At 38.3% G+C, this 22,298-nt stretch overlaps 1 protein-coding gene across 7 annotated transcripts in view; it reads right to left on the bottom strand.

Moving 5' to 3' along the window:
- Positions 1–545: 545 nt before the first annotated feature.
- Positions 546–22,298, bottom strand: part of LOC102257404 (H/ACA ribonucleoprotein complex subunit 1-like) — a 39,268-nt gene continuing 17,515 nt past the window's right edge. For 2 of the 7 annotated variants that reach the window (XM_014540212.1, XM_014540213.1), the window contains exons 3-6: positions 6,786–6,901; positions 4,244–4,267; positions 3,360–3,398; positions 552–1,457 (exon numbers count right to left, since the gene is read on the bottom strand). In XM_014540212.1, the coding sequence (XP_014395698.1) occupies positions 1,156–1,457; positions 3,360–3,398; positions 4,244–4,267; positions 6,786–6,897 (477 nt within the window). In that variant the 5' untranslated portion in view covers positions 6,898–6,901 and the 3' untranslated portion in view covers positions 552–1,155. Of the gene's footprint in view, positions 1,458–3,359; positions 3,399–4,243; positions 4,268–6,785; positions 6,902–9,593; positions 9,707–10,272; positions 10,298–22,298 lie in introns of those variants that run through there. The other 5 variants (XM_014540218.1, XM_014540217.1, XM_014540216.1 and 2 more) reach the window with 5 other exon arrangements.

Below are 22,298 nucleotides of genomic sequence, written 5' to 3' on the forward strand. Positions count from 1 at the left end.
GCATATATGCAAAAAAAAAAAACTAAATTGAGTCAACATATATGAACCAAAGACAGTGCTGAGGTATATCTGCATGTCTCTAAACCAATGGGAAGCTTGTCTGGTTGACAGCTGGATGATGAGTCTATTTCCAATAGGGCATGCTGAGGGCAAACAGGTCCTAGAGGCCCTCCTAAATCCCCTACGTAAACAGAAATGTAATAATATGCACACATACACTGAAAGACTGTCAGAGATCAAGGAAATATACAAGGTCTTTTTCTCTGTGTTTGAGCTGAGAAAAAGATGTGTGTATTGATAATGTAGAGTTGGAAAACTCTCTTACTGGTCTCAAGAATAATTTTTTTTTTTTTTGCTTTGGGATATTGGTGGTAGTTAAGTCCTTCCACAATTATTGAAATCTGAGCTACCTATCAAGTTACACAATACAGAACATTTGGAGTCCAGTCAGAGCTATCTTCCTCCCAGCCTGTCCTTATTGTCCCTTGACTGAGAACCATGGCCCTAAATAAAAAAGAAGAGCCAGGGTGTAATGCTTATGACTTTATTGATGATTTAAAGTTGGAGAAAGAAAAGGCCATGTTTACACCACTGAAAAGTCCATGTTCACCAGTCGATCTCTATCAATTCTGAAACAGAGAAAAATGGTTTTAGACACAATAATCACTTGGCCTGAGCATGCTCTATGACTGGTATTTCTATAATGAAGTAGGCTCATTATAAGACAACACATGAAGTTAAAATAGAGTAGAAGAAGGAGGAGTGAGGAGGTAGAGATGGGAGGAAGAAGCCAGGAGAGGGAAACAGGAGGGAGGAGAGAAGAGAGGTGGAGGGGAGGAGAGGTAGGACTTGGAAAATTTTAGGTTAATATAAGAAAAGGAAGTCAAACAAAAGCTCAGGGTAGAAGTAACACTTGCTCTTAAAAGAATGAAGGAGATTTTTCTATGTGTAAGGTTGAGGCAAGGAAATTTGTGGCAAAGGCAAATATGGACAAACAGTTTGAGTGATTAAAATCAAGAATCAAAACAAGAGAAGTAACTAGAAACAAAAAGAAAAAAATTTAAAAATTTAAGAAGAAATTCACTAGATTGGGGACTAAAAATGCAATTAATACCTAGGGAATCACTGGAAGCCATCTCTAGTTGGTTTTCTTTGTCACTGACCACCACGTTGACTACCCTGGCCACCTCTTCCACGCTGACCACCCTGGCCACCAGGGCCACCCTGGTCATCTCTGCCACCTCGGCTACCCTGGCCATCTTGGCCTCTCTGGCCACCTCGACCACCTCGGCCTCCTCTTCTACCTCCTCTTCCACCTTGGCTACGTGAGTTTTCCTGGTCTCCCTGGACATTCTGGCTTTGAGGCCAATGATGGTGACCATGGTCTCTTTTTTCATGCTGACCTCCATGTTCTTCTTGCGATCCCTCTGGGGGTTCTTCAACAATTTTATGGTCTTCTTAAGTGAGAGAATATATTCAGAAAGAAACAAGGAAAGAGAAAGGTTAGCCATAAACTTAAATGAGGCAAGTAAGGAATCTACTGTAGCCTAGATTTAGTTAGAAGTAATATAATACAGGTTTAAATGGTACTAGGGTCCAGCGCCTACAAGGGGCAGAGAAATCCTGGCCTCTTTAGAGGGCATGTACTTGTTAGCTTAGCACCTCTTGTTCACCCCATCACTAGTTATTCTCCCCTCTTTTGATGTTTCGGCCACTATTCTATATGGCCATAGTCTAACCTTGCTGTGATACACATGAATTCATCTATAAACCACTAGATAACTCATGATGTCTGAGAAACCACCAGATGGAGTCACTGTGTCTATCTATAGATATGCATGATATCTTGGCACAAATCTATTGAACAGGGGAAATTATCAGTTACCCTGCCCTTCCCAATAGCAGAGGAATCATATAACACCCACTCTCCCCTCTCTTCTATCAACTGTTAAGTCTTTAGACCAACAGAAAGTATACACAAAGCCCACCCTATATTTTATCCTTTTGAAAATTCCTGGTATCTCTAATTGAATCCCAGCCCTCACCATCTGTTATATTAACTTTCAATCATTTCTTCATGCTCTCGTGGTCATCACTCTTCTTTTAATCAACAGTACATTTATTTATTTTTTACATCCAATGTTATTTTGTATTAGTTTCAGGTATACAGCATAATAGTTAGACAATCACATACTTTGCAAAGTGTTCCCCCAATATTCCCAGTACCCACGTGGCATCATACACAGTTATTACAATATTCTTGACTATATTCCTCATGCTGTACTTTATATCCCGTGGCTATTCTGTAACTACCAATCTGCTATGGTCATCACTCTTACAATCATTCTCTTGTGATTCAATGTATACTTTATTGCATGCCCATTACATCAGACACTAAGACTCTACACTTAAAAGACACAGTTTGGGCTTTCAAGTTGCTATTCTTCATTGTTGTCAGATCAAAAAATCAATTTCTGTGTGACTCCCCTATTCAAAAATCACTCTGTGGCCCATAGGATAAATTACAAATTCAGTTTGCCATTCATGGCATCTTTTGTAATCTGGAACTAAGCCACATCTCTAGCTTTATCTTCCTATATTCACTTCAACCTTACTGGGTTATTCTGTGTTCCTAGACCACTGAAATGCTGTGTTATATGCACAGATTTAGCCATGCATTTAACTTTGCCTCCCCCCATGCCCCACTCTCCAAGGTCCAGATCACATGGCATCTCCTGCGGGAGGCCTTCCCTTTTCTCCCTTTCTCTGAACTGCCATAATGCTTACTTTTGCCACTTTTCTGAAGGTGATCATCATTATGTCTAAAAGTGAAATCTTCCATTACATCCTGAGTTCCTTAAGGACAGGAACAATGCTTCATTTACCTTTGCATTCTTAGTACCAAGAATAGGACCCTGCCATGGTTATTAAGTATTAAATTTTATTGAATTATTGTTGGCATAGACAATGTAGATAATAAAAGCATTTTTTTTTCAGGACTCCTTATAGCCATGCCCTCACAAGGCCAGGTAACAGGCAAGAAAAAATCAGAAGTAAAGCAATGACCATATTCTCTAAACCTGAGAGATCTTATAGATCTAAAGCAAACCATTGATTTTATTTGTCTTTTATGCTCATTCTGCAATATACTAAGAAGATAAAATTATATAGTAAAATGGTTGAGGAAGAAAATCTTTGAAAGTTAAGCATAAATTAAAGTAAAAATCATATACATTTTGGATTACACCAGTGACCCAGAGGTTCCTAGAATCTATTTAGAAAAATTGTAAGTAAGTTGATTGATTTCAAAATAACTCACTCCCCCTCCCCCCCCCACACAAAAGAACGAAATAACTCACCTAATGGTTGGGTTTCTTCCTCTTGGTTTTGAGGGCCTTCTGCAAAGAAAGAACAAACGAAGGAATAAAGTATAAAATGATATCATAACCTTAATGGGAGGATCATTGACAAGTCAGGAACTGAAGAAAATCATTAAGTATGTAAAGGTTTTCTTTAAGCAAGCAAATTTTTTATTGATTCATTTACTGAATCCTGCAACTCTTTGGTGACATAACTTAAAATTCATTAGCTCTCTCATGCACTCTGGTCTTTTCTTATATCCTCCCTCCTATACACACTCCTACCCATGTCACTAAAATTGTCTTCAAATTTTTCATTCGAAGTGTTTTCAGTTAATAATGGCTTTAAGTTTTATCTACTTTGAGGCATCTTATCATTTAAACAGACGTCAAAGCTTAGATAACAGAAGAATGAAGCATTCGTACTGTAAATGAGTAAGTTGCAATCGTAAACTTACTGATTGAATAATATAAGTACTTTAGTCAAATTGCATAATATCTTTATGATTACATGGTATTTTTATAACTTAAATTAGTTAAATGTCAATGGAGACAACACCCTTAAAATGTAAGGGATTTGTATTATTCAATCATTTGTTTTTGTCTGTAGGATTTATAGAAAACATTTGCGTAGGGTGGCACGTTCTGTTGATCTTTAGACACTAGGTCTTTGACACAGAAGATTCCAATGTGAAAAGGAAGGAAATGGGCCATATCTAACAATAAGACTGAGGACCACTAAAATTTAGGCATTTGTCATTATGTTTTGCCTTTTCCTAGACTCAATTTTGAGAGTTTTCAAGAAACAAATACAAAGCAAAGAAAAAGGTATGATAGGTTCTGAAGAAAAAAAGAAAGGAACACATCCTTGAACAAGGATTTACCTGGTGAGTTTTCAGTATCAGTACCTAGAATTTAAAAGGGTGAGGGGGGAGAAGAATAAGAAAACAAATTAAAAATATGATTTGATAAGATCCCAGCTATACATTTATATAAAGACAAGTAGGGTTAAATTTAAGAAGTTAGAAAATTCTTAAAAGAACTACTACTACTAATATGTTTGAATACAATGGACCAACATTTCATAAAGTAGAATCCTCTATCTATCTGATCATTGATTCTGAAGCAGGGATGAAAAGGAAGTCAAATATTTTACTAATTCTGTATTATATATAATAAGATGGAGAGCAACAATGGCTGTAGACAAAATACAAATTATGAGACATTTTGCAACAGAGAAAATTTGAGAATTGAACCATCTGTAGCCACATAGCTTATTGTCTGTATCACCATGACTTTATTCCAGAAAATTCTTGCCTCCAAAAGATAAATTTTTCAAATAATTATTGGTTACTTCAGGAACTTGCCCAAAACCCATTTAAACAAACATTAATCTGTTCAATTTTTTAATGGCATCAATTGCTCATGTGCCAAGACTTAGAACCCTTCACTCCCAAACTCTTGCTAATTATGTAAGCTCTTCAAAGTATTTAAACTCTAAGGTTATGGGTCGAATATGAAATATGGGTAATATCTACCTTGAATTGTTGTAGTGAATAATCAATGGCATGATATGTGTGCGAGATCATGCATAAACTTCCCATGCATAAAATTCCCAATACATACTTAAAGAAGAAATATTTCCAAAGAATTTTACTGTTATTTTCCATCTAATATCCAAATTATCACAAAGTGTAGAGTTTAAGGCTCAGATGATTTTATTATAAAACTGGAGGCCCAGTGCATGAATTCGTGCATGGGTGGGGTCCCTTAGCGTGGCCTGCAAGGATTTAGTGGAAACCAGCATTCCAACGCCACCTGCCACTCCTGCCTGCTGCTCCCGCTCATCCTGGCCCCACTGAGCCTGCCGCGGGCTGGTGCCCAGTCAGTTCTGATTGGGAGAGGCTCGCGCTGCCACAGCGGCACTTGCCAGATGTGAGCCCTGCATCTGGCACCCGTCCAGAGGTGGGTGGGGATGGGCCGGGATGCAATTGGCCCTCCAGGTGGGCAGTGGGATGCCCTTGCAGGCCTGGGATCCGATCCGTCCCGCTGACATTCAAGCTGGTTGTCAGGAGCCACCTGGCAGCTGCTATTATATTATTTCTTCCTTGCAGACCATCTAGGGAGGGGAAGCAGCTGCAGTGCCCAAGGCCAACTTCCAGGAGGCCTGTGGTGCTGTTGGGATTATGCCGGCAGCGCCAGTCCATCGGTGCCTGGCCCATTCTCCAGAGGTTGGGCCTGCAGGACTACTGAGGGAGTGAGTGGCTGCCACCGGGCTGGTGGGCCGCTGGGACAGGTCGGTCACTGAGTGGCACTCCTACTGTGGGAGCGCACTGACCATCAGGAAGCAGCTCTTGTGTTGAGCGTCTGCTCCCTGGTGGTCAGTGTGTGTCATAGCAACCAGTTTACCAGTCGATCAGTCATTTGGTTGCTTAGGCTTTTATATAGATAGATAGATACCCTTTTATAGATGCTTATTAAGGCTTATACATCTTTCAGAAAAATCCAAAATTACCACTTTAGAAATACATTGCCCATGAGCAGCAACTTTATCTCAGTTATGAGAACAGGTTTAAAATTCAAATAATCTATTAGAATTTTTTTCTTTATTGATTAAGGTATTACATATGTGTCCTTATGTATTTGTTTAATATTCTTATTTTCTTAGGATGCTTCCATATAATGAAATAACATTTCATAAGAAAACAAAAATCTTATTCCAACTTTCAATTATCTGTCTTACAAGAAGTCTGATACCTAATGTTTGCAATCATTTAAACAATTATCTGGACTTTGGTAACATTAAGATATGCCATGTGTGTTCTCTTTAAAAAGCCACAGACTAACAAAGACTTAGCCTTCCTCTTTTATTATATATAAATTCCTCCATCATTACTTGAAATTACCCATTTCCAGGAAGTCTTAGATTTACTATAAATGCATGCCTGCCAAGTAGTTACATGATCAGCCCTATACTTATTTTAAAAGAATAAGTAATGTAATGAAAAGAAAAAATTCATAGTGCCTACTTTATGTCAAAATGCTGATGAAATAAATGAAAATTTAATCAAAATTCTCATTTCTAAATGTTTAAGGGTTGACATAAGAAAATGATGTATCTAAATGAATTATAGAATTTTTACTCAATTTAGATGACCTGTTCCACACAGAGTGAATAACTGAATGTCCACATATCTAAAAACAACAGATGTCATACCATGAAGATACTGCTTGGGACTTAGGCTCAGATATTCAGGGAGATATTTGCAATCAGTAGAAAATAGAAACTAATTTTATCTCCTCCTTTATTGACCTACTCTCTGAAAATAAAGTACTTAATTTCTGAGAAGGGTCAATTCAACTCCACTCTATTCCATTAATTTTAACCCCATCATTCCTTGTATGATCTCCATTTCCCCCTCTTACCATTACTGATGTCCTGAGCTGAGCTCAGGGCCAGCAAGGCCATCGAGAGCAAGAGCAGAAGCATCTTGGCAGAACCCATGGAATCTCTTGATGCTTCAGGAACCTCAGCCATGCTCCTTTATAAGAGCAAGGAGAACAATATTGCCTTTGAAGCCCATGGGGTGGACAACACTCACCCATATCTGATTTGCTATTTGGGCCTCAGCCAGCCTGTTGGGTTTAAGGGCTGGTTAAGCTCTTCAATGAAAAACTGTATGTTGATCAGGTTCTTTAAAATAATTGTTTATCCTCCCCAACTATTAGTTATAATTATAAGTATCAACAATTGTCTTCTATTCTGTAACATTTAGTTCATAACTGTGGTTCTCTGTTGTACTACCATGTCCAACATGGTTCAAGCTGAACAAATGTCAATTATTTCAGGCCCCTTTCCTGTAGAATGAGCCTCATCATGAAATGAAAGGCTAAAATAACAGAAATATAATCTCAAGATGAAAGAACAACAATGAAAGCATTTGCCAGAAAGAGACTAAAACCAACTTTAGACTCAAAGACTATCATTATTAAGAATATCCTTGAGTTCATGATTTCAATGGACTGGGGAATCTTAAAACTAAAAAAGATCAGAATAATGAGTGGGTTAGAAAACAATATTGTGCAATGAATTATTGGGCAGATTAAGAGCACTGATCTTGGACAGAGAAGAGTATGACTAAACGTGTTAGTTATACTGTTATATGGAACAAAGAACAATTCCTATGTGTACAGTTCTGGAATGTACAAAAAAGACCTATTAATTTTTAAAGAATGATATTTTGAAGATAATGTAAAATAATTTCTTATAATTATTTAAAGAATTTAGATAACTTTAAATTTAACTTCACATTACTTTAGATAAATTTTAATTATATTAGACTAACATATAAATATGTTTCTTGGAATTATTAAAATGAAACAATAGATTGAGTTCTTTCAGGGGAAAAGTAGTTTCTTATCACCAGATGTCCTCAGGCACTAAGGGATCTATAACTGAATGTTTAAATCTCTTTCTCTCTCTCTCTCTCACACACACACACACACACACACACCCCACCCTGAAGATTCATCGGGGTAGAATCATTTGTGTTCAACTATCTCTTTAAAATGTCATCAATGGAAGAAAGGCTTGTCCTTCCTTTGGATAAAAATTCAAAAAATATATGACCTTGCTGATTATTCTTAGATAGTAAAATATAGTGATTGTTTTGTCACAAAACAGTTTTAATTCAATATATTAAAATGCCCAACCCCATGTAATGGTCATAGTTTTGATATTTATTCAAAGTTATAGCTATTTTCCTTCCATCCAGCTAAGGCAAAGTTATAGCTATTTTCCTTCCATCCGTTCTGTAAGCAAGTTGTCTGTCTCCTGGCCAGAGGGTGCACTCAACTATTCCCCCTTGCCTTCGCTCCCCCCCACAACTCCCCACCTCCCCCCTTATCTATTTCTCTGCTCAATAGCAGCTTTTTTTTTTGACAGAGTTATGGGAGGTGAGGGTGATAAAAGAAAGGTAATTGATAAAGCTCTCATTTTATTGGCATTGTCATAAGCTGGCCCTATATTCTCTAGGCCTGATATATATTTAGAGATGACTGGCATGGGAGTACATTCATGCCTTATTTAAAGACCTCCAGTTATTGGTACTATATTACCCCTAAATGCTTTGATGAGAACAAATGTATTTCTTCGGTTAGTTACAATCCAGCAGTTCAGCTTCTTTGTCCTGAGATTCCATCACTTCTCCAGTTGGTGCTATTAGACCCAACCTAAGATGATCCCTTCCCAGGCTCTCATGCTTAATTCGCATTTGATTTATGGAAAACACCCATTACTTTCCCTGAAACATCTCTGGAGCTCAGGGCAATTCCACCTCAGCCAACCCTCCTTCACTTCATCCATGCGCAGTTACCAGTCTACTGCCATAACCGCCTTTAGATATCTCAGAGGAGTCAGACACTAGTTCAATGTGCCCATCCCACCTAGGGTCATAGTTATTCCACATGAAATCTTTGTGCAAATGAGAAGATGTCCCCTTTAAGCAGACACAGCCCTGCTGTTTCACAGTTTAGCAAGCTTGCCACAGGGTGGATTTCGATCACTACTTGCTCCCTTAGCCAGTTTCCCTTGTGCAAAGCACAACTTGCTTCCCATAGGTTCAGGAGTCCCTGAACATCGACATCACTACCCAATTTCAGGAAGCCCATAAAGAGCTCTTGAGTAATCTCCCTTAATGTACCACTCCCTTGACTTGAGGTGAAGAACATCATCCAAGGCATTCTCTGTTGATGGTGGTGAAGAAGGGAGGGACAAAGATAGTCACAGAACAGTTCTGTCCAAAAAGAAAAAAAATCCTTCTCGCAAGTCAGTCTCTAAATCTCTTCTCTCCATGTGTAGATCAAGGCAAACAATAGGCTTAAAAGATGGGTAATTAGCTTTCCCCTTTTTGAAAGTCTGTCAGGGTATTTTATCTCATCATAACTCATTTGGTATCTCACTTCTACTGTATGCTTGTTGTCTTTGTTAGAACTTCTCATTAACATTTTGCAGTATATCTGCTGTCTCTACTCAAGGCAGACAGGTTATTCTCTGTTACAGTTTTAGCTGAGGACCACCCACCAGGCCTCCTGAGCTATCGTATGAGGTAAAGAGTTCGACCCGAGGCTCTACCGATGCTTCCGTAGGTTGCCATCTGTCTGAGTCCATTCAGGCTTCTTTAACAACATATCATCAAATGGGTGGCTTAACAACAATGGAAATTTATGTCTCACAGCTATTGAGGCTGAGAAGTCCAAGATAAAGGCGCCAGCGGTGCTGGTATCTCCTGAGGGATTGCAGTTCTGTATCAACCAACATGGGATTGTCTTCCAGTGAGAAACAGAAGCTGCACAACAATAGATACACTGTTTGCTTAAATAAGTTTACCAAACAACACCATATATTTAGAAATATCCATATACCTGAATGCACAGAAAAGGCCTGTTTAGATGATAAATCAAATAGTTCACAGTGGTTACTTCTAGGTGAACCAGGAGGGATATTTACTATGTCAGTCATTTTTAAAAATATATTTTTACCTCGAGAATGAACTTATGTATTCTTCGTTGCATTCAAAATAAATACAATTTATTTTATTAAAAATTTTTATTGCTAGCTAAACTGATTTAGATTTTTCACTAGCATTATCATCATCCAACCCCTCAAAATTCAAGATGTCTAAGGTTCACCATGTTTAATGCCAATTAGAGACTAGAATCAAGATTAGCCTCATCTCATCACCTCAGCTCACTTTCACTTCAGTGGTGTAGGCATGCAAGAATCTCTTTCCTAATTGACTCAGTAAAGCAAAATCATCATTGCAGCTTTGCAGTGAAGTATGTTGAATAAAAGTCTTAAACAACATAGCACAATGCTGAGCTATATGCAAAGATTCAAAGTTTGGTCACTTACTTTTAGTAGACACAATGTTCTTTCCTTTTTTTTTATTTCTTTCTTCTTTTTTCTGTTTTCTTATCTGGTAAGTACCTATGAATGTCCTATTAACCACAGAGAGTTATTTTGGAATTTAAAGTTGTTTTCCTTTAAAAAACATAAAAGAAACATACTAGTAGATATTTATTTGCAATTCCTCTTTTTAGAGTTCATTCTTCTCCACTGTTAGGTAAAATATAAAACAAACTAGAATATTTGCCAGGATAGTTTATACCAGAGATCTCTTGATTCTCTGAATGCATACAAGTTACTCTCCACATGATTCATACATTTTCATGCCATATTTCGGAGCATGTCTGTGCAAAAGGTAGGTGTTCGTTAAACATTTCTTAATTCATGACTTTCAAATTACACAACTAGGAAAAATTCATCATACGGAAGTTAACATCATAATGGATGACCTTCATGGATCTCATAAGTCTATTACATGCTTTAATTTAGGTAAATTAATAAATGTCAGTGCCTTGGATTTCTTCCATATATTCATTCCCCAAAGCAAACATTAAAAGATTAGATCAATATAAGATGAAAGATTAAAGTAACACCAATTATATCACAAGACAAAACAGAAAAAAAGCAACAACCCTGTACAGTATGTGAACTTTCAGAATTATTTACAGGAATTTCCATGATCAAATTGAAATTGGTGTGCTGTCTGAAAATGTCCCCAAATTCCTTAAATTTCATAGTCTACAAAAACTTTAGGACTCCCTACTGGCTCCCCAAGGTCCCCTTCTGGACAGCAGAAATCATATGCTTTGCAATCTAGTTACCCCTGGTACCCTTAGAACTAAAAAAAATAATTAAAATAATAAATTGAACACAAGGTTCAAATACAGATGATGCTGAGCTTTTAATAACACATAGATTTTAAGAACAACATTTGAGAGGGTAATATTTTGGCAGAGAGAAGTCATTAAAAAAAGCTCAGTGGTATCTCCTCCTGGACCCATTTCTCCACCCAATATCCGGGGTTGGGTGGGGGAGGAAAAGGGGGGGACAAAAAAAGAAATAATTTAACCAAGAGTTGAAAAACTGGCCTCTAACTCTCAGATGGGCGGGGGCGGGGAGGGGGGTTATGTTGCCTTAGAAAAGGAAGGAGAGCCATAGGAAACATAAAAGAAAAAAAGTCCAGGTGGCTTAGTGAAGGATAAAGAACATTATTAAAATTATCAACTGCGTGAGAAAAGTGGTTGCTTCTGTCTATCACTATATTCCCAGTGCCTAGCATATTGTGGGCATTCAATAAATGTTAGTTGAATGAATAAATGAGCAAGTGAAGGAATGAATGAAAACGTCAGGTGAAATATACATAGAATTTTCTTCTGAGATGGCATGCCCTTTTAAAGATCGTGGAGAAAGTGGTCTAAATCTCAATGATTCTAACCATAAATTCCATCCTATATTTACAATTGGAAATAAAATATGAGTCTGAGTTAGAAGTATATAAGACAAAGGACTCAGAAAGTACGAGAAAGTTAAAGATGAGGGGGTCATGTCACCTGAAACTTACTTATGCCTTAGATTGTGGAGATGAGTTGAAAATTTCATTATAACCAAAGAGGGTGTGTGCACCTCAGGTCACACCAAGAGGTACCACAGCTTTTCATAGCACCTTTGCAGTCATCATCTTTTTTGTACCAGGATCCCCAGGATAATATATGCAAAGACTAGATTGTTGTTTAGAGTGCTGTTTCCCAGTACGGGGTCTAAACTTGGTTTGACTTGAGTCTTGACTGTCACTCCCTTGGGTTGTCTCAAAAGATTGTATATATCCCGGACACATACCCAGCTGCTCTTCATTTGTAAAAGAAAAAAGAAACTGTGAGAGCTTACCTTCTCTGCATTTCTATAAGGAACTTAATGAAGCTGTGTCCATAGTCTCCTTAATTATGTTCTTCTGTTAGCTCATTTCTCTCTTAAAACTACTATAAAGTACTATGCAAGTAAATATTACCAGTAATTAAATGAATGACAGGAAGCATTATAAACCTTCATTCTGAATAAATAAAGTTTATTTTCCTTTGATAAGCAGTGTAACATAATTAGAGAATTTAAAATTTGGGAGCAGCTCACAATCCTATATATGAAAGTTATACTTACTACAAGATTTTCTATTATTAGTCTCCTTAATTCTGGTAATTCACCTTATTGAATATATGCTAGTAGCATAGAAGTTATGAATGATATAAATATTCTTTCATGTTATTGACTTGTCATTGTCCATAAGGAATATTAGTTTCTGCATGTATGATATGGCAGAATGAATTTTTCTTCATCACCATCCAATGCTACACTTATGAGTTTAAGGAAATAGAATATGGTTTTAGAAACTTTTAATTTTGTAATAATTTTAGATGTCAGAATAGTTTCAAAGGCAGTAGAGAGTGTGCCTGTTTACCTTTACCCAGCTTCCCTTTATGATTACATCTTACATAACCATAATACAATGATCAAGACTAAGAAATTAACATTGGCATAATACTCTGAACTGAACTACAGACTTCATTCAGATTTGCATAGTTTTTGCACTAATGTTCATTATCTGCTCCGGGATCCAATGTGAGATGACACATTGCATTTAGCTGTCACCTCTTAGTCTCCTCTAATCTGTGAGAGTTCCTCAGTCTGTCCTTGTCTTTCACGATGGTAATCAAGACTAAGAAATTAACATTGGCATAATACTCTGAACTGAACTACAGACTTCATTCAGATTTGCATAGTTTTTGCACTAATGTTCATTATCTGCTCTGGGATCCAATGTGAGATGACACATTGCATTTAGCTGTCACCTCTTAGTCTCCTCTAATCTGTGAGAGTTCCTCAGTCTGTCCTTGTCTTTCACGATGTGACTGATTTAGATGATTACTGGGTCAGATATTTTCTTATGATTAGGCTGGAGTTGTGAGTTTTTGGAAAGAATACCACAAAGGTGAAATATTCTTCTGCTCATACCATAGCTAGCTAGCACTATGTCTTTGTACTGATGCTCTTAACTTGATCGCTTGGTTAAGGTGGAGTCTGCCAGGTTTCTCCTCTGCAAAGTTGCTACCTTTTGTTTTCCAGCCTTGAATGGAGTCTTTGTAATGTGTCTCAATCCTGGAACAAAGACAGATACTTACCTATCCCTAGCATATTAACAAGGGTTAATCTTAGTAGTGAAAGTATGACATACTTACTCTGAGATTCTCCATCTGAAGACAACAGGCAGTGAATGTTGTGGGTGCCCTTCCCTGCTCCCCTCCACTGCCCAGTGCCCTACTGTCCACTTGTGAATATTGGCTGCTAACACTCACAGCTGCCCTCTTCCCTAGACAATTGCCCTCAGCAGCGACTCTCTGTGGGTCAGACTAAGCTAGTCTCCATAGAAAATCCCATTCTTGCGTAGCTATATCTCCTGCCCTACCCTGCTTCCTTCACCCACCTCACCCCTGGGAAAACGCTTCAATAAATATTTTGAAAACATTTCCATTTCAGACTTGGCATCTTAAAAATCTGACCTCAGACAATACCTCACTTTGAGTTCTTTTTCTCTTCACAGCCCCTCCCCACCTCCACAGGTAGGATCCTAAGCCCTTTTCTCCTCTCACTCAACAGCAGAAATTAAAAAAGGCAGGATTCCGGCCTGCGTGACTCAGTGGTTCAGCCTCGATCCATGTTACCAATCAGATCTCTGATTCCCCATCAGGGCACATGCCAGAGTTGTGAGCTCACTCCCCAGCAGGGTATGTGCAGGAGGCAGCACATCTGTGTTTCTCTCTTTCCCTCTCACTTCCTCTCTCTTTAAAATCAATAAAAACATATTTAAAAATAAAAGGGCAGCCCTGACCAGTTTGGCTCAGTGGATAGAGCAGTGATGGCGAACCTTTTGAGCTCGGCGTGTCAGCATTTTGAAAAACCCTAACTTAACTCTGGTGCCGTGTCACATATAGAAATTTTTTGATATTTGCAACCATAGTAAAACAAAGACTTATATTTTTGATATTTATTTTATATATTTAAATGCCATTTAACAAAGAAAAATCAACGAAAAAAACGAGTTTGCGTGTCACCTCTGACACGGGTGTCATAGGTTCGCCATCACTGAGATAGAGCGTTGCCCTGCGGACTGAAGGGTCCCAGGTTTTATTCTGGTCAAGGGCATGTACCTTGGTTGCGGGCACATCCCCAATAGGGGGTGTGCAGGAGGCAGCTGATCGACATTTCTCTCTCATTAATGTTTCTAACTCTCTATCCCTCTCTCTTCCTCTCTGTAAAAATCAAAAAATATATATATTTTTAAAAAGAGGTCGCAGTTGAGTTACATTTTGTTAAAAAATAAATAAAATAAAATAAAAGGGCAGCAATGCCCACTCACAGAGGCCAGACACAGGAGGAAACAAGTGGGGCCAGTGAAGGAGTTAAAAATACTGAGGGCTATGGATGGGCCTGAGTAAAAGGGTGGGAAGCTTTCTGCACTCTCACCTGTGCTCTCAGCCTCAGGGACGAAAACCTTAAATCATGGATGAAACTCTGGGACAAAATATTCACTCCCCGGTCCCTATCTATAATAATAAAAGCATAATATGCTAATTAGACCAGACAGCTGAACGGCCTTCTGGATGTCATTCCAGGCATCCTTACGGATGACCTTCCGAACAAAGCTGCAGTGATGGGTGGGGACTGAGGCAGAGGCAGATAGGGGTGACCAGGCAGACAGGCGAATGGTTAGGAGTGATCAGGCAAGCAGGCAAGTGGATAGGGGCGATTAGGCAAGCAGGCAGAGTGGTTAGGGGTGATCAGGCAGGCAGGTGAGCAGTTAGGGGCAATCAGGCAGGCAGGCAGGCAGGCGAGCAGTTAGTAGCCAGCGGTCCCGGATTGCAAGAGGGATGTCCAGGTGCTTAAACTGGCAGTCAGACATTCCCCGAGGGGTCTGGATTGTGAGAGGGTGCAGGTCTGGCTGAGGGACCCCCTCCCCATGTGCACAAATTTCATGCACTGGGCCTCTAGTTATGTTATAAAATCAGTTTTGGCTGGATTGTATCCCTTGAACTTGAAGTAAAGGATGGATTAAATATATTTCTGGGCTTCATATATAAGACTTCCTAGCTGACAGACCTCTGGCTGCAAAATTCTGGAGAATGCAACCATTGGCTGAGAAATAACTAGTAAAATGATTAAATACAAACAACCTAACACTAAGAACAAATTTAAAAGACAGCAATATCACCAAACCAGAACAGAAAAGAGTTTCTGTAAGAAGAGAATGAATAATAGTGTCAAATACAAACTCGTTTTGAGGCTTACAGAAAGCTAGTTTTAATAGATGGCACCAGATCATTTATTGGTTGAGGCAAAGTGGATTCCACAAATGAATATTTGTTCAAGAAGTTAGTGAGCTAATATATAGTTACTTTGAGAATTAGGCAAGAATTTTTTCTTTGTTTGTTTTTTCATTTGTTTTTGTATGTGTGTGTGTGTGTGTTTTTGTTTTGTTTTTGATAAGGGAAACTTTGACTAGGTAGGTGTAAAGGACAGTTGTCAAGAGAAGGGTAAAACTAGTTATGAGTCAGGGAAGATCAAATAACTAAGCATAATGTTTAAAACCTGGGTTCTTTTGATGATTTTCTTGTAGGGAGGAACCTACAGTAATGTGAGCTAGCTTTTATTATAGTGTGATTATGCTTTTCCATGTAGTTTTATGTCATGCATGATACTAGGATGCCACACTGTGGTCATTGTTAGTACAGCTTCTGTCCTACCTCCTTTATTATTATATTTCTAGATGTCAATGGCAACCATTTTCATGGTCCCTTTATTTTTTGCTTAACATGACTTCCTATTTTAAATATTGTGGGGTTTTTTGGTAATACATAGCATTCAAATAAAATATAAAGCCAAATAAGCAATGCAACATACAAAAAGGAATTAAGATTCAAAAGTGGGTTACAAAGCTTAAATATATACTTTTAAAATTTAGTTGAAAATGTAATGACACCTGAGATTAACTTGTAAAGTAGGTTAACATTTTATTTATTTATTTATTTACTTACTTACTTACTTGTTTGTTTGTTTATGTTTTAATATATTTTTTATTGATTTCTGAGAGGAAGGGAGAGGGAGAGAAAGATAGAAACATCAATGATGAGAGAGAATCATTGATCGGCTGCCTCCTACACGCCCCACACTGGGGAGCCTGCAACCCAGGCATATGCATTGGCTGGGATTCAAACCCGTGACCTCCTGGTTCATAGGTCAATGCTCAACCACTGAACCACGCCAGCTGGGCTAAAGTAGGCTAACTTTTAAATTATTTTTGAAAATTGTATGATCTTTCAAAATAATGGAATTCATAGGATAGTTTCAAGTAATATACTACATTAGTTATTATGAATATTACTCCAAGCACTACCTTTTTTCATAGTCATTCTGATTGAACATATACTATAATAACTTCAAATCTAGCTATGGAGGAGTCACCAATTAAATGTACTCCACTCTTACTAATTTCACCTGGTCCTTTTTAATCTCTTTTTATATGATGTAACAACTTGATAACTGTCTTAATACTCCATCCAGGTTCATGGGGATGAGCATCACTTATTTGTAACATATAGTCCAGCAGTAAAATGGCGAATTTAGTACTTATTTATATGCTACCTTATTAAATTTAGTCTTGCCTTACTCTATTATGAAGATTGTCTGTTTCTCAAGAACAATCACATATTTAGTACTAGAGGCCTGATGCACGAAATTAGTGCACTGGCGGGGGTGGGGGGCTGTCCCTAAGCCCAGCCTGCACCCTCTCCAGTCTGGGACCTCTCGGGGGATGTCCGACTGCTGGTTTAGGCCAGATGTCCCTGCGGGATCGGGCCTAAACCGGCAGTTGGACATCCCTCTCATAATCCAGGACTGCTGGCTCCTAACCACTCGCCTGCCTGCCAGCCTGATCACCCCCTAACCTCTCCCCTGCCAGCCAGATTGCTCCTAACTGCCCTCCCCTGCTGGCCATCTTGTGACAACATGGGGGTGACCATCTTGTGGAGATGTGGGGGCAGCCATCTTATAACAATGTGGGGGTGGCCATTTTGTGGTGGCCATCTTGTGATGATGTGGGGTGGCCATCTTGTGATGATGTGAGGGTGTGAGGGTCAATTTACACATTACCTCTTTATTATATAGGATTTTGTATCTTCTATATAAATGCATCTTTAATTTAAAATTAAATAGATTGGAGAAGGCTGTATTTCTAAAATTACATTAAAAACTATTTGATCAAATTATTTAAGATAGTAAAAAGCTATTTTTATTGACCAAAATAATAAGTATACCAAGATTTGGAAGCAGCCCAAGGGTCCATCAGTAGATGAGTGGATTTAAAAAGCTGTGTTATATTTATCTAATGGAATACTACTCAGCCATAAAAAAAACACACACACACACAAGGAAATTTTACCCTTTGCGACAGCATGGATGGACCTGGAGAACATTATGCTAAATGAAATAAGCCCGTATTTATAACACCATTCATGGGCCATACAAAATTATCAACATAGAAATTAGCCTGCTATATTTGGTCAAACGTTTAATTAACTCATTCCCTAATGTCTTGGCAGGGCCAGACCAAATTATTTTGCAGGCCTTATAAGGCCCATGGGCTGGATGTTCCCTACCCTTGCTTTATAATAACACCCTTCCCTGCCTTTGTAAAACATGTAACTACAGGTCTGTTCCCTGTAAGTATAGTTTCTTTTTTCAAGAATGTCACATAAATGAAATCATATAATATGTAATCTTTTGAGGCTTATCTATTATCATTCAGCATAATGTTTTTGAGATGCATCCAAATTGTTGTACATATCTATATTTCTTTCTTTTCTTATTCCTGGGTAGTGTTCTATAGTATAGATGAACTACATTGTGTTTATTCATTCACCCATTGAAAGACTTTGGATTGTTTCCAGTTTGGAACAATTATGAATAGACAAGCTTTAAACATTTGTGTACTTTTTTTGTCTGAGCATAGTTTTCATTTCCTCAGGGTATATACCCAACAGTGGGATCACTGGGCCATATGGTAATATCTCTTTAAGTCTATAAGAAACTTCCAAACAATTTCCAGTATGGTGTACTACTTTGCATTTTCATTAGTAATGTATGGGATGTCTAATTTCTCTGTATCATCACCAGTACTTGGTATGTCAGTATTTAAATATTTTTTTCTGCTGTTATAATAGATATGCAGTGATATCTCACTGTGGTTTTGTATTTTCCTATGACTAATGACATTGAATATTTTGGTAAAAATTTTTTTATTCTTTTGCAAACATTGGGTTTTTTGTTTTCTTATTGTTGAGTTTTGAGAGCTCTTTATGTATTCTGCATGTAAATTATTTTGGATATGTGATTTGCAAATATTTTAATCAACTTTACAGCTTGTCTTTTCAATCTTTTAGTAATGCCTCTTATAAAGGTTTTGAAATTTGATGAAAGTAAATTATTTCCCTGCCCCCCCTTTTTATGGGTCATGTTTTTGGTGTCATATTGAAGAACTCTTTGTCTAACCCAGCTCAAAGATTTTTCTTCTATTTTTTTTCTAAAAGTGTCACAGTTTTATCTTTTAATTTAGATCTATAATCATTCTGAGTTAATTTTTATATATGGCAAAAGGTATGGATCAAAGTCTCTTTTTACACATGGATATCCTGTTAGAGTACGATTGAATTGCTTTTGTACATTTGTTGAAAATTAATGTGCCATATTTGTATGGGTCTGTTTCTCAATTCTATCCTATTCCATTGATTGATGTGTTTATTCCTTCACCAATACCCACCATCATAATTACTGTATCTTTACAGGAAATCTTAAAATTGTGTACTGTAATTTCTCAACTTTCTTCTTCTTTTAAAAATTGTTTTAACTATTCTAGTTCTATTGCCTTTCCCTGTGAATTTCTTAATGTGCTTACCTATCTATAAAAAATCCTGCTGGCATTTTGATTGGACTTGTGCTAATTTTTTAGATCACATTGAAGAGCACTGACATGTTTGAATTCTTCTGATATGAACACAATACATCTCTCCACTTATATGGGCTTTCTTCAATTACTTCCATCAGCCTTTTTTAATTTTCAGCATATAGATTCCATATGTGCTTTGTTAGATAATGCATTTTAAGTTATACTAAAGAGTGCCCCCAAAGACCATACTATTTATTCATCTATTAGTGGTTGTGAGTTTCCATTTTCTCACATTTTACCCACGTGAATATTGTAAAATAATTTTAAAACTAATTTGCTTATATATATTTAAGGTAATTTATTTTATAGGATAGACAAGGTCATCTTCCTGCAAGTCTCTTTAGACTTATCTGTTGAACTTAGAATGCATGTACTAAATGCAGGGCATTGCATATACAATGTGTGTACTACATTGCACAGGTAACTCTTATCTCTTACCAACTGAAAAGGAAAGCTGTTGTGAGCTTAGCTTAACATCTTTTCAACTTTCTAAAGAATAAAGCTAACCAGTTTCCAGATGAGCATTTTAGTTCTAAGATTCCCTGAGATAGTTCAGAGCAAATGAACTATGGATTGGTAGTTAGAAACTTAAATTGAATTTGACTATGTCATTGACCTGAGTGTGAATTTGAGGAAACCACCTTGCTTTCCCATCTTCAGTTCTTGTAATGTAATTGAAACAAAGGATTGTTGTAGATCTGTGCTTCTGATTTGTAAGTAAACAATTATATTTTTCAAGTGGGAAATAAAGAAATAGAAGAACAGAGAAAAAGACAACTAAAAATAGTAAGAGAAAAAGAAAGAACTGAATAGAGAAAAAGAATCCAAGTTCTGATTGCTGCCTCTCTAGGTGTTGATCAGTTGTCCAAGTAATTAGGTGTTGTGTACTTGTCCAAATCAGTAGAAATTGACCAGTTGTCCAAGTCATTGGGGTTGACTAGTTGTCCAAGTAATTGAAGTAGAATAGTTGTCCAAGTTATCAGAGGTTGCCCAGTTGCCCAAATCATTGCTACTCAGGGAATTGAGTCTCTCTCTGTTGTATAATAGTAGTGTGAAACTCAGTTAATTCTTGGACATGTTTTTCTCAACTTGAAATTGTAATCATTATCTCAGACTGTGGAGAAAATTTATGAATGTTCTGAAAAATGCAAACTGATATCAATTTTTATAGGCTTGTGATAACTTTTTTATATAAAATACTAGAGGCCTGGTGCATGGTCTCGGGCACTGGTGGGGTCCCTCGGCCTGGCCTGCGGGAATTGGGATGAAACGGCTCTCCAACATCCCCTGAGGGGTCCTGGATTGCGAGAGGGCAGTTCTCAGGTGATGAACGCCGGAATTGGGCTCCCTCCTCTCTGGTTCTGGGTGTGTCACCCAGAATCGCAGCTGCCAAGTCACCACAGCTCGGCAGCTCCTGCATTGAGTGTCTTCCCCTTGGTGATCATTCCATGTCATAGCTACCGGTCAGACAGTCGGACAGTTGGATGGTTGCTTAGGCATATATATGTGTGTGTGTGTGTGTGTGTGTGTGTGTGTGTGTGTGTGTGTGTGTATTAGTGGCCTGGTGCACAAAATTCATGCATGGGGGGGTTCCCTCAGCCCAACTTGCACCCTCTCTAATCAGGGACCCCTTGGGGGATGTCGGACATCCCTCTCGCAATCTGGGACTGCTGGTTCCTAATCACTCACCTGCCTGCCTGCCTGATTGCCCCTAACTGCCTCTGCCTGCCTGTCTGATCGCTCCTAACTGCTCTCCCCTGCCAGCCTGATCTTGGCCCCAACTGCCCTCCCCTGCTGGCCTGGTTGCCCCGAACTTCCCATCCCTGCTGGCCTGATCTCCCTCAGTCTCTGTCTCTCTTTGTTTTTCTCAGCAGTCCTCCAGGCCTCCCTGCCTCCCTGTCTTCCTCTTCCTCTTTCCTGGCTGGGAGGGGGCGGAGCCAGTGGGGCCCGCTCCACCCTCTTCCCTGCCCTCCCTTCCATCCAGGCCTCTTTAGGCCCAGTCTGTTTTGTTTCCTCATTCTGAGAGAGGCTCCGAGAGCGTGCTGGGAGGGAGAGAAAGAAAGGGAGAAAAGGCTGTGAGCTGGTGGGCACTGTGTGTGTGGTTGTGAGTGAGTGTGAGTGTTGGCCCTGCCACACCCATCCCTATCTCCGCTGACACAAGTCCCCACCCACTGGAGCCTACTGCACACAGCCTGGGCGTTAGGTCGAGCCTCTGGTCGTTGTGGATGTGACAGACCCAGGGTTTTTATATATTAGGATATATATTTTTTTTTATTGATTGCAGAGAGGAAAGGAGAGAAAGAGAGATAGAAACATCAATGATGAGAGAGAATCATTGATCGGCTGCCTCCTGGATGCTTCACACTGGGGATTGAGCCTGCAACCCAGGCATATGCCCTGACCGGGGGTCGAAACGTGATCTCCTGATTCATAGGTTGACATTCAACCGCTGAACCATGCCAACTGGTCTGTGATAACGTTTTATTCAATTCAGTATTTGTGTGATTTATGTATTGTTCAGAGATTGCTGATTATAAATATTCTTTCATCAATGGTATTGTTAATATATGTTTTACTAACAATAGAGCCAATAAGGAGAAGCTAGAAATGAGGAAAATGATTAATAATTGGGTATTAATCTTAATAAATGGGTATTAGTAACAGAATGAGAAACTGACACAAACTTCACCTTACAACTGTTTGAAAATGAATTTAAAAATAAGGAATAAAACATGAACCATACTGGCAAAAACAAAATATCATTAGAAAACTGAAAAAGTTTATATATGTCTAAAAGATAGAAATCTGACAGGATTAAATTGAGGAAGGAAATTTGGCTGAAAGATAGACACCAGAGAAAATGTGACATTATTTCTTAAGACTCTTCTGAGTCATAATTAATGAAAATGAAGAGGTATAGGGAGCCAAGAACAACCATTAGGGTGACTGCTTAGAGATGGAATGTAAAGCGGTCGGGCAGGCTAGT

Source organism: Myotis brandtii, unplaced genomic scaffold, assembly GCF_000412655.1.
Source record: "Myotis brandtii unplaced genomic scaffold, ASM41265v1 scaffold237, whole genome shotgun sequence".
NCBI classification, from domain to species: Eukaryota; Metazoa; Chordata; class Mammalia; order Chiroptera; family Vespertilionidae; genus Myotis; species Myotis brandtii.